At 43.6% G+C, this 13,236-nt stretch overlaps 1 protein-coding gene across 5 annotated transcripts in view; it reads left to right on the forward strand.

Annotated features, from left to right (window-relative positions):
* Positions 1 to 13,236, forward strand: part of TMCO3 (transmembrane and coiled-coil domains 3) — a 61,164-nt gene that overhangs the window by 24,865 nt on the left and 23,063 nt on the right. For all 5 annotated transcript variants that reach the window (XM_050767011.1, XM_050767012.1, XM_050767015.1 and 2 more), the window contains one exon: positions 7,928 to 8,045. In XM_050767011.1, the coding sequence (XP_050622968.1) occupies positions 7,928 to 8,045 (118 nt within the window). The remainder of the gene's footprint in view (positions 1 to 7,927; positions 8,046 to 13,236) is intronic.

The following is a 13,236-nucleotide window of genomic DNA, read 5'->3' on the forward strand; positions in this document are numbered from 1 at the left end:
GTAAGAAGATAGGAGGGTTGCATGTTTGGGAGGTAGTTAGACTCAAGGACTTGGACACTGAAAGGAAATTGACAATTAGACTTGTTAAATGTGTCATATACCCACAGCACAGTTAGAACATGTCATTTGAAAAAAAGCTTTGGGAATAAACTTCTCAAAAGACAGCTGTGACCTTTGAGGATAGAGTCACAAATGGAGCGAATTCGTGTTCATGGAGTTCGTAAAAAGTCTCCATTCATAAAGATGTCATTTCTCCCCAAATTTATAAACTCATAGCTGTTCCAGTAAAAACATCTGGCAGGGTTTTTCATGAAACCGAAGAAACTGATCCTAAAATTCAGTGGGGACCAAAAGACCAAGTAGCCAACATTAATTTGAGGTGAGGAGTTCCCCACCAGCTCTCACGACTGATGATGTCACAGCGGATAGCAGCACCGCAGGCTGAGATGGAGCCGGCGAGTGGGGCCCACAGACCAGACACTGCAGAGAAGCCAAGGAGATTGACTCACCAGGAGTGGGAATTAGCTATCCAAACGGAAGAAAATAAAATTAGCTTGACTTTAGAACTACGAGAAGGAAAGAAAATATCCTTATAACCTCAGGGTAGAATTCCTTAAAATATAAAATGCAGAATTCAAAAGAGAAAATACCGATGCATATGACACATTTGACTTTGTAACTTTCTTTTTCATGCTGACCTCCCTGTGGGGAAAACTGTAACTTTTATTGAAAGGCTTTTTTTTTTTTTAATAAGCCACAGGCCAGAGGAAGATATTTCCTGTAGTTATTTATTTCTTGTTTGTTTAGAGCAAAGGATTAGTATTCAGAATGAATCAAGAAGGTCTGTAAATCCAAACCAAAAAGTAACCTAATGGGAAAATAGGCAGAATATCTGAGCAAGTAACTTAACGGGAGAAGAAACCTAAATGATGAATAAACATGAAGATAGGAGCCTCGCTAGTATTCGGAGATGCAGGCTGATGGGACTGAGATCGATGCCATCCACATGAGCTTGCTGCCAAGCTTCGTTTTAGACCAAGCCTTGCTGTCACCCAGGCTGGAGTGCAGTGGCTCGATCTTGGCTCACTGCAGCCCTGACCTCCTGGGGTCAAGCGATCCTCCCACTCAACATCCTGAGTAGCTGGGATGACAGGCGTGTGCCACCATGCCTGGCTAAGTTTTTAGTTTTTTGTAGAGATGGGGGTCTTGCTGGGTTACCCAGGCTGGTTTCGAACCCTGGCCTCAAGCAATCCTCCTGCCTCAGCCTCCCAAAGCACTGGGATTGCAGGCATGAGCCACCACACCTGGCCCTAGCAAACATTTTTTAACCTGATGTACCATTGGCAAGAGTGTGGAGTGCCAAGATTAAGCATTCTCCGTGGGAATGTAAATTGGTTCAGCCACTTTGGAGGATACTTTTGCAATCAGAAAATTCCATTTCTACATACATATCCTAGAAAATTCATGCAAATTATTATAATTAAAAACAGTATTATTTTTAATAGCAAAAAGTTGATCAACCGAATATTCAGTAACATGGTAACATGCTGGACAGCTAAGGTGTATTCATACCTTGGAATGCTGCAGAAGCAAATGCGAATGACTTTTATAGCATGGAGGGAAAGATACAAGATGTGGAATACAACATGTTTGTGTGTGTCAAGTCTGAACTTTACGTACATGCAAACTTCTACACTAAAAGCAAGAAGAAGTGTTTGAGAATGACAACTGAGGCCGAGTGGCTGTGCCAGAGACGGGGAAGGTGTGCCATCAGAGAGGCACACAGGGCAGTCAGCTGCTTGTGACATTCTTTCAGAAGCTGAGTGATGGCTCTGGTTGTTCATGACATGCTTTGTACCTTTTTTCTTGATTCAAAGTATTTTATAATAATTGTTTTTAAAAAAACAAGGTAACTGGCTGGGCGTGGTGGCTCACGCCGGTAATCCCAGCACTTTGGGAGGTCGAGGTGGGCGGATCACAAGGTCAAGAGATCGAGACTAGCCTGGCCAATATGGTGAAACCCCATCTCTACTAAAAATACAATAATTAACTGCACGTGGTAGTGGGTGCCTGTAGTCCCGGCTACTCGGGAGGCTGAGGCAGGAGAATCGCTTGAACTCAGGAGGCAGAGGTTGCAGTGAGCTGAGATCACGCTACTGCACTCCAGTCTGGCAACAGAGCGAGACTCCATCTCAAAAAAAAACCAAAAAAACAAAAAAAATACGTGACCACTAAAAAGTGGAAATGCAGTCTCTAACTTCCAAATGCTGCTGTTTTATTACTATAGTTTTTAGTAAGTTTTGAGACCAGGAAGTGTGAATCCTCCAACTTTGTTCAAGATTATTTTGGCTGTTTGGGGTCGCCTGTGATTCTGTATAAATTTTAGGATAGTGTTTTCTGTTTCTTCAGAAAACATCGTTGGGATTCTGATAGGAATTGCATTGGATTTGCAGTCGTAATTTTGGTAGTATTGACATCTAAACAATATTAAGTCTTCCAGTCCATGAATACAAGATATTTTTCTATTTAAGCGTGTCTTTCATTTCTTTTAGCCACGTGTTTGTTTTCAGTGTATACGTGTTTTGCCTCTTTGGTTCACTCTGTCCTAAGTATTTTATTCTTTTTGATATGTTGTAGATGGAATTGTTTTCTTAATCTCCTTTTCACATTGTTCATTATTAGTATATAGAAATGCAGCTGACTTTTGTGTGTTTATTTTGTGCCCCGCACCTTTGTGAATTGGTTTATCCTAATAGATTTTTGTGTGTGAAATCTTTTGGATTTTCTACATATGAGATAATCTCCTCTGCTTACAGGATCATTAAATTCATTCTTTCCAATTTGTACACCAGCCTTGTCTCTTAGAGATGGACACTGAAATGTATGGTTAAGAGTATGACTGGGGTTTCCCTCAGGAGGGTAGAATGGAGGTTAGTGTATGAAACAGGGGTCGTCTACCTGATCATGGAAACTGGATTATCTGTTCCTTGAGATGCACTGTATTTTTCTTTCTTATTGCATGTGCTTGAAATTGTATTAGAAATTCCTATATACGTCCAGGCACAGTGGCTCACGCCTGTAATCCCAGCACTTTGGGAGGCCAAGGCAGGTGGATCACATGAGGTCAGGAGTTCAAGACCATCCTGGCCAACATGGTGAAACCCCATCTCTACTGAAAATACAAAAATTAGCCGGGCGTGGTGGCGGCACCTGTAATCCCAGCTACTCAGGAGGCTGAGGCACGAGAATGGCGGGAACCCGCGAGGTGGAGCTTCCAGTGAGCCGAGTTCACACCACTGCACTCCAGTCTGGGCCACAGAGACTCCATCTCAAAAAAAAAAAAGAAGAAAAGAAAGAAAAGAAATTGCTATATAGCCCAAACTTAAGACTGTCTCACCAGAGCTTAAAGGTATCAACTCTGGCCACACCAGCAGCCTCAGTCACTCTTCTTAAATGGATTTTGGTCCAATTTCTACTCCTTTTCTATTTTTCGAGATTTCTAGCTCCTGCGAGGGGCCCAACCCTCGAAGGAGTCCAGCAAATGTATAACTCTGCCTTGCCCGTGCTGAAAACCCATGGGAAGAGGAACAGAGGAGGCACCTGGAGATCAGAGTGGCAGCTGGAGGTCAGAGTGGCACCTGGAGGCCAGAGGGGCAGCTGGATTATGGAGGTGTGGTTTGCACGCCTGGCAGTGGTGAGCTTCTTAGGCCTCATTCTTAACCTCGGAGCAAGACTCACCACCCAGCCACGTGCAGCGCTGGCCTCCAGAGGCCTCCGTGGGCAGGGCCTGCCCTGTGAAACTCAGGGCTGCAAGAGGACCTTGAGACCAGGTGCCGTGGGCTGGCTGGTTTACGAAGGAAGAGGGACTGTATCCATTCCCAGAGGAACGCCCTTGTCTCTCCGGAGTGGTGTATGTGGGACCAGGCAAGAGGCCAGGAGTGGGGAGGAAACATTCCCTTCTTGTGGAAATGCAAGCGAGGGGAAAGGAGGTTTCCCTGACAATGTGCTAGAATATTTGTGCAGCCATGTTTTTTTTTTTTTTTTTTTTTTTGGTTGAGACGGAGTCTCGCTCTGTCACCCAGGCTGGAGAGCAGTGGCGTGGTCTCAGCTCACTGCAAGCTCCGCCTCCCGAGTTCACGCCATTCTCCTGACTCAGCCTCCCGAGTAGCTGGGACTACAGGTGCCCACCACTATGCCCGGCTAATATTTGTGTTTTTAGTAGAGACCGGGTTTCACCGTGCTAGCCAGGATGGTCTCGATCTCCTGACCTCATGATCCGCCCACCTCGGCCTCCCAAAATGCTGGGATTTCATGCAGCCATTTTTGTACTAGTGAATAAATGGAATTCCTGAATGTCTACCAAGAGATGAATGGATAAATTGTGGTCTATTCTACAACAGTTTTTTGTTTTTTTATTTTTTATTTTTTATTTTTGAGATGGAGTCTCGCTCTGTTGCCCAGGCCTGGAGTGCAGTGGCGCGATCTCGGCTCACTGCAAGCTCCGCCTCCCGGGCTCACACCATTCTCCTGCCTCAGCCTCCCGAGTAGCTGGGACTACAGGCGCCGCCACCAGGCCCGGCTAATTTTTTTGTATTTTTAGTAGAGACGGGGTTTCACCGTGTTAGCCAGGATGGTCTCGATCTCCTGACCTCATGATCCGCCTGCCTCGGCCTCCCAAAGGGCTGGAATTACAGGCATGAGCCACCGCACCCAGCCTCTACAACAGTTTTGAAAATGAATCAGAGCTTTGTGCACCAACACCAACATGGATAATTTTCAGATATAGTGGTGATCAAAAACGGCAAGTTGCAGAAATGTTCACTCTGTGAAGTTTAATATTACAAAATAATAAACTCAGTGTTGCTTCCAAATCTATAGGTGTTACATTAAGTAGAAATGCATTCAAGGGGATGATGAACTTTCAGAATAAGGTCAAGTGGGGAGTGTGGGTGGAGGAAAGAGGGACCCAGTATCAAGGGGGTTACAGAGCTCCTTGGCGGCACCCTTAGGATTTTATTTCTTTAAAAATCTGAAGCAAATATGTTACCGGTTTAACATTTAATAAAATTCCTTAGTGGGTATGTGAGCATTTGATATACTCCTTGTTCTCTGTATATTTGAACTGTTTAATAAAAGGAATGGAAAACAGGAAGAAGTCAAAATGCTTATAGTAGTGATAAGCACAAAAAGGTAGTGCAAATTTCAGAAAGATGACAATAGTAAAAGTGTTGAGAAATTAGAGAAGCTGTAATATTTCAGTGTAATAATTATTTTTATCTTGTGTGGTTGCACTGTTGAAGTTTTGTGCCTGTCACTGCTCCAAGCACTTGTCTTCCTCCTGCAGCCCCGTGAAGTGCCTTGCGAGCGGATGTTTCCTTCGCAGGCCCTGTGGGTGCGGACTCCGGGTCCTGCACCAGGGACCACGGTGGAGACCTGGTCTCTGGTCTGTGATGCCCGTGGTCTAGTGGGCAACAGTTGAATGTCTGTTGATTTCAGCCAGTTCGCTATGATCGGTGCAAAGGAAGAGAACAAAATATTTAAAACATGTAGAAAATGCTGGTGGTAATATCATCCAAGTCTGTCTCTAAAAAGTGAGATGTAGTGAGAGATTTGTTTCTTTCTTTTTTTTTTTTTTTTGAGACAGAGTCTCGCTTTGTCACCCAGGCTGGAGTGCAGTGGCGCAATCTCGGCTCACTGCAACCTCTGCCTCCCGGGTTCACGCCATTCTTCTGCCTCACCCTCCCGGAGTAGCTGGGACCACAGGCGCCGCCACCACGCCTGGCTAATTTTTTGTATTTTTAGTAGAGACGGGGTTTTACTGTGTTAGCCAGGATGGTCTCAATCTCCTGACGTCGTGATCCACCCGCCTCGGCCCTGCAAAGTGCTGGGATTACAGGTGTGAGCCACCGCGCCCAGCCAAATTTTGTTTCTTTTAAATAGAAGGGGCACAGGTGTGAACGTGTTATCTGCAGAAGATGTGGGTGGGGGGGCCGCGGCTCCTTTGTGTCCCGCAGACTCATCTCGCAGCCTCCCTCCCGCCTTGCGAAGGCCTCGAGATGAAGAGAGGTGCGGTGACCACAAGCCCGTGCAAGCCTTAGGGTTTAAATGGCTGATGTGTGAAGCCTCCGCATGGACAATGTTAGTTGGGAGGCAATTTTTATCATCTTCTGAATCGTGTAACCCTAAAAGACACAAAGCTGTAGCCACAACAGCTTAACGTGATCATCTGTTCAGACTGTTTTAAAATTCTAAGCCAAGATATTTTGTTTACCAAAAATTTAGTTTTGTACAAAAAGTAAATCAAGCCTTCTAAAAACGATTACCTAACTTCTATCCAGAAAGAGATTTTTGCTGGCATCAAGGGGTTTTGTGTGGTTCTGCTGCTTTTTAAAAATAAGCCTTTTCTATCAGATTGGTCTTTAAAAATCTGTTAATAGCAGTAGCTTTTTTTTTTTTTTGAGACAGAGTCTCGCTCTTGTTCCCCAGGCTGGAGTGCAGTGGCATGATCTCAGCTCACTGTAACCTCCGCTTCCTGGGTTCAAGCGATTCTCCTGCCTCAGCCTCCCAAGTAGCTGGGACTACAGGCACCCGCCACCACACCCAGCTAATTTTTTGTATTTTTAGTAGAGATGGGGATTCACCATGTTGGTCACGCTGGTCGCGAACTCCTGACCTCAGGTGATCCACCCGCCTCAGCCTCCCAAAGTGCTGGGATTATAGGCTTGAGCCACCACTCCTAGCCTTTTGTATTTTTAATAGAGATGGGATTTCACCATGTTGGCCAAGCTGGTTTTGAACTCCTGACCTCAGGTGATCCACCCTCCTCAACCTCCCAAAGTACTGGGATTACAGGTCTGAACCACCGCGGCCAGCTGCTTTTTTTTTTTTTTTTTTTTTTTTTTTTTTTTAAGAAAAAATACCTTGTTTGGGGTGGGGTTGGGGGAATGACTTTTAGAAACGTATTTACATAGTTCATAGCTGGAACTGTATGTTGAAAATGGAGACCTTTAGAGGCTTGTGCAAGTTACTGAATTCATGAAAAATGTCTCATTTTCCTTTCTTCTTTCCAGAGTTGTTACCTAGTCTCTTCAGGTAGTCGTGGCTACTCCTGTTCTGCCCTCAGGAGCCAGTATTTGTCTGCCGAGCCTGCCTTGGTCTCACAGTGAGGGCTCATTCTGGGCAGTGGCTTGGGTGGGTTTGCACACGTGGAACACACCACGTGACCAGAGGGGCCTGAGTCAGGCCTCCCGGAGTAGCTCAGAGAAGCTGTAAAGGTGAGAAGCAAAGGCTTCTCCGTGTGTTTCTGGGACGCAGTGAGGTTGGTGTGATTATCCAAGCCTGTCATCTTGTTTGCCATGTCATCTTTTTGTCATGAGGTTTTTCAATAATTATGTAAATAACAAGTAAGTTGTGGAAGTAAAAGGTGTTCTGAGTATTTGCTTTACAACATTTTTAATATTAAAATGCTTCAGTGTTTGTTCTCAGAGATTTTAAAGTCTATTCTTAAAAATGTAAAGTGCCAGCCGGGCGCAGTGGCTCACGCCTGTAATCCCAGCATTTTGGGAGGCCGAGGCAGGTGAATCATGAGGTCAGGAGTTTGAGACCAGCCTGACCAACATGGTGAATCCCCGTCTCTACTACAAATATAAAAATTAGCCAGGCATGGTGGTGGGCGCCTGTAATCCCAGCTACTCAGGAGGCTGAGGCAGGAGAATCACTTGAACCCAGGAGGTGGAGGTTACAGTGAGCTGAGATTGTGCCACTGCACTCCAGCCTGGGTAACAGAGCAAGACTCCGTCTCAAAAAAAGAAAAAGTAAAGTGCCAAAATAATTTGAGTTATTTCGGAAGTGTGTACAATGGTGACATTTTGACTTCAGATACTTTTGAGTTGCTGTAGACCTGTCTTCAATGCCTTTCCCCACACAGGCGACATTGACTACAGCACCGTGCTCCTTGGCATGCTGGTGACGCAGGACGTGCAGCTCGGGCTCTTCATGGCCGTCATGCCGACTCTCATACAGGCGGGTGCCAGTGCATCTTCTAGGTAAATGCTTTGTGTACACAGTTTGTTTTTCTAGTTTAAAATCACTGTGCATAAAAATACTACTTAATACCTTTTTAAAAGAGATGTTCTGAGCTCAGATGGCTCAGGCTTCCGTGCACAGACCCTGGAGCGACACTGCCTTGCTCACGCCCTGGCTGTCTGTGCTTAGCAGCTCCTCACCACGGGCAGGCGACTCATCCTCACTGTTCCTCAGTCCTGTCTTCCATCAAATAGGGGTAGCAGTAGTGCCCACCGATAGAGTAGTCAGGAGGAATGAATGAGTTCAGTTATAAACATGCTTAGAACAATGCCCAGAACATAGTAAGTGATGTGGAGGGAGGGGGGTGTCTGTATGCGTGTGTATGTGTGCATGGGGAGGGAGTATCTGTGTGTGTGTGTGTGTGTGTGTGTGTGTGTGTGTAGGATATATCTGTGTGCTTACATGGTATGTGTGTGCGTGTATTCATGTATATCTGCATGTATGTGTGGTGTGCCTGTGTGGTGGGGGGCATGTGTGGTGTGTGTGTATCTTCTGTGGTATGTCTGGGGGGTATCCACGTGTGCGTATGTGGGGTATATCTGTGTGTTTGCATGTGTCTGTGTGCATGTGTGTCTGCATGCATGTGTGGTGTGTGTGTGTGTGAGATCTATCATTATGTGGTTGTCATTGTCACTGTCATCATCACCACTTCCCCGGTCCTTCTTTTCATTCTCCCAATATCGTATTGCCAAACGTAAACTGCACCTGCTTGGGTTCGTATGGAGAGAGAAGCCAAATGGGAAGAATTAATTTATCCAGAAAGTTGTAGGTTGTGCCGCATATACAAATACATTCCAAGAATATCAGCCAGAAAATAAGGACAGTTGCAAAGTCTAGGGTGCCCTATGAAGCTTAAAGTGGGATGGGACTGTAAGCTTGAGTTTGTTTTAGGCCAATATACTATACTTTATGTATGTAAATATTGTGCTTTAGATCTAATCTCTTTATTGCACTTCTTACAGCAATGAGTACTGATCAAAAATTAGGAGACCTTTTTGAAACTACTTTTGGAACCAGATTGAAGTGCTAGGACCCGTCTCATGTACTTTATTTCTTCCTTTCCAACCTGCATGCTTTTGGGTTTCTTCCTGCATTATTGCACTGGCTGGAACGTCCAGTACTTTGTTGAAAAAGATTGTGTGAGAGGACATCTTTGCCTGGCTCTTGACCTCAGGGGAAGCGTTCAGTCTCTCACCATTAGGTGTGATGTTAGCTGTAGGTTTATTGTAGACACTCTTTGTCAAGCTAAGGAAATTCCCATCTATTCCTAGTTTGCTGAGAGTTTTTATGATTAATGCGTGGTGGATTCTGCCAGTTGCTTTTGCTAAACCAATTGATATTATTATGTAATTTTTCTTTTTTTGCTTTTTTTTTTTTTTTTTTTTTGAGATGGAATCTCGCTCTGTCGCTCAGGCTGGAGTACAGTGTCATGATCTCGGCTCACTGAAACCTCCGCCTCCTGGGTTCAAGCAATTCTCCTGCCTCAGCCTCCCGAGCAGCTGGGACTACAGGCGTGCGCCACCATGCCCAGCTAATTTTCATATTTTTAGTAGAGACGGGGTTTCACCATATTGGCCAGGCTGGTCTTGAACTCCTGACATTGTGATCTGCTCGCCTTGGCCTCCCAAAGTGGTGGGATTACAGGCATGAGCCACTGCGCCCAGCATTCTTTTTTAGCTAGGTGACATGATGGATAACATTGATTTTTGAAAGTTGAACCAGCCTTGCATACCTGGGATAATTCCCAGTTGGTCTAGGTATATAATTATTTTTATACATTGCTGCCTTCAGTTTGCTAATTTATTGAGGATTTTGGGGTCTAAGTTCATGAGAGAGATTGGTGTGTAGTTTTCTCTCTCTCTCTCTTTTTTTTTTTTTTTTTGATACTCTGGGTTTTGGTAATAAGAGTCATACAAGGTTCACAAAATGTTTTGGGAAGTGTTCCTTTCTTTTTATTTTCTGGAAAACATTGTATAAAATTGAGGGGGTGATGTCAGTTCTTCCTTAATATTTGGTAGAATTCTGCAGTAAAACCCTCTGGGTCATGAGATTTCCTTTTGGGGAGTTTTCTTACCAATTTATTTTGCTTAATAGTCCCAGTAGATATTCAGAATATCTACTTCATATTGCTGAGTTGTGGTAGCTTAGCTTTTTGAGGAATCATTCCATTCTGTCTCAGTTGTCAGATTTCTATGTGTAGAGTTTTTGTGTCGTATTCCTTTACCGTTCTTTTCATGTCCACAGAGTCTGTGGTGATATCCCCCGTTTCATTGCTTATGTTGATAACTTGCATCTTCTTTGTCTAGGGATTTGGCAATTGTATTAATCTTTCCAAAGAATTGGTTCCTTGTTTTACTGATTTTCTTTATTTCGTTGTTTTCAGTTTCATTAGTTTTACCCTCACCTTCCTTCCTTCTCGCTTTGGGTTTATTTTACTCTTTTTCTAGGTTCTTAGGGTATTAACTTAGATTATTGATTTTAAACTGCTCATCTTTTCTACTGTAAGCATTTAGTGCTATAAATTTCCCTCTCAGCACTGTTTTAGCTGCATCGCATATTTTGATATGTTGTATTTTTATTTTCATTTTGTTCAATGAGTTTTAAAATTTTCCTTTGATACTTCTTTGACTTAGGGATTGTTTAGAAGTGTTGCTTAATTTCCAAACATCTGGAGATTTTCCTGATGTCTTTCCGTTACTGATTTGTAGTTTGATTCCACTGTGGCCTGAGAATATTTTGTATGATTTCAGTTCTTTTACATTTGTTGAGGTTTGTTTTATGGCCAGTGACAACTGTCTGTGATAAATGCTCCAAAGTCACTTGGGAGGAAAAAAAAGTATATTCTGTTATTGTTGAGTGGAGTTTTGTAAATATATGTCAGTTAATTGCACTATTCCGTGTTCTTGCTATAGTTGTAACAGCTGTCGAGGGAGATGGTGTTGAAGTCCCCCGTTATAGTTGGGTATTTGTCTGTTTCTCCTTTGAGTTCTGTCAGCTTTTGCTCTATGTATTTTGGGGCTCTTTTGTTTGGTACATACATATTTAGGATCATTTTGTCTTCCTGGTGAATTGATCTTGTTATCATTATGTAATATTTCTTTTTGTTGTTGTTTTTCGAGACACAGTCTCGCTCTGTTGCCCAGGCTGGAATGCAGTGGCGTGACCTCGGCTCTCCGCCTCCTGGGTTCTAGTGATTCTCATGCCTCAGCCTCCTGAGTAGTGGGATTACAGGCATGTGCCACCACACCTGGCTAATTTTTGTATTTTTTAGTAGAGACAAGGTTTTGCCATGTTGGCCAGGCTAGTCTCGAACTCCTGGCCTCAAGTGATCTTCCTGCCTCGGCCTCCCAAAGCGCTGGGATTACAGGTGTGAGCCACTGTGCCTGGCCATATTTCTTTTATTGCTAGTAATTTTCCTTGCCTTGTAATTCACTTTATCTGATATTAATGTAATATTAATTTTTTTTTTTTTGGTCAATGTCTGCAGTGGTGTGTCCTTTTCATACTTTTCCTTTCAACCTACTTATGCTCTTGTACTGAAGGGAGTTTCTTGTAGAGAACATATTGTTGGATGACTTTTTTTTAGTCCACTCAGCCAGTCTCTGTATTTTAATTGGTATGTTTAGACCATTTATAGATCAGGTAAATATTGACACGTTGCAACTTAAGTCAGCGTTTTATTTGTTTTTTGTCTCTTGTTATTCTTTTTCTTTTACATCTCTATGGGTTGCCTGCATGTTTTCGGGGATTCCATTTAGACCCATTTATAATGTTTTGAGTGTATTGCTGTGTGTGGTTTTCTTGGTTGCTCTGGGTATTACAGTGGACACATGTAACTTATCGCCGTTTGCTGGAATCCACATTTTACCACTTCATGTGAAATGTAGAAGCCTTATTTCCACTTAGCTGCCTCCCCCGCCCACATGTTAAATAGTCACGCACTACATAATGACGTTTTGGTCAGTGACGGGCCACCTGTACAGCAGCGGTCCTGTGGGATTCTATGGACCTGAATGATTCCTGCTGCCTAGTGACGTTGCGGCCATGGTGATGTCGCAGGGCAGTGTAATGCCCCCGTGCTTGTGGTGATGCTGGCATGAACAAACCTGCTGCACTGCCAATCATATAAAAGTCTCATACACCCAATTAGGTATGCAATGGAATACTTGATAACGATAACAAATCACTGTTACTGGTTTATGTATTTTCCATACTCTACTTTTTATCATTAACTTAGAGTGTACTCCTTCTACTTATAAAGAAAAAAGTTAACTGTCAAACAGCCTCAGGCAGGTTCTTCAGGAACTATTCTAGAACAAGCCATTGTCATCATTGGAGACAACAGCTCTGTGCCCGTTATTCCCCTGAAGACCTTGCAGTGGGAAAGATGTGGATGTGGACGACAGCGACACTGATGGTCCTGACCCTGGGTGGGTTTAGGCTAATGTGTGTTTGTGTCTTAGTTTTTAACAAAAAAGTTTAAAAAGTTAAAAAAAATTACAATAGAAAAAAACTTATAGAATAAGATAAAAAGAAAGAAAATATTTTTTGTATAGCCGTACAGTGTTTCCGTGTTGTGTCATTACAAGGGTCAAAAAGTTTTTAAAAACCTTAAAATTTATAAAGTTAAAAAGTTACAGTAAGTTAAGGTTAATGCTGAAGAAAGAAAAATATTTTTAATAAACTCAGTGTCGTTGGCCAGGTGTGGTGGCTCACACCTGTAATCCTAGCCTTTGGGAGGCCAAGGCAGGAGGATTGCTTGAGCTTAGGAGTTCAAGACCAGCCTGGGCAACATAGAAAGACCTCGTCTGTACCAAAAAAAAAAAAAAATAGCCAGGCGTGGTGGCGCACACCGGTAGTCCCAGCTACTCTGAAGGCTAAGGCTGTAGGATTGCTTGAGCCTGGGAGATAAAGTCTGCAGTGAGCTGTGGTCATACCGCTGCGCACCAGCCTGGACAGCAGAGTGAGACACTGTCTCAGATTAGTGTAGCCCGAGTGGACAGTGTCTGTGGCGTCTGCAGTGGTGCACAGGGTCGAGGCTTTCACATTCACTCACCCTCACTCCCTGACTCAGAGCAACTTCCAGTCCTGCAAGCGACCTATATGGGTGTGCCATTTTTATCTTTTATGCTATACTTTTAGTGTATATTT

This window comes from Macaca thibetana, chromosome 17 (genome assembly GCF_024542745.1).
Source record: "Macaca thibetana thibetana isolate TM-01 chromosome 17, ASM2454274v1, whole genome shotgun sequence".
Taxonomy (NCBI): domain Eukaryota; kingdom Metazoa; phylum Chordata; class Mammalia; order Primates; family Cercopithecidae; genus Macaca; species Macaca thibetana.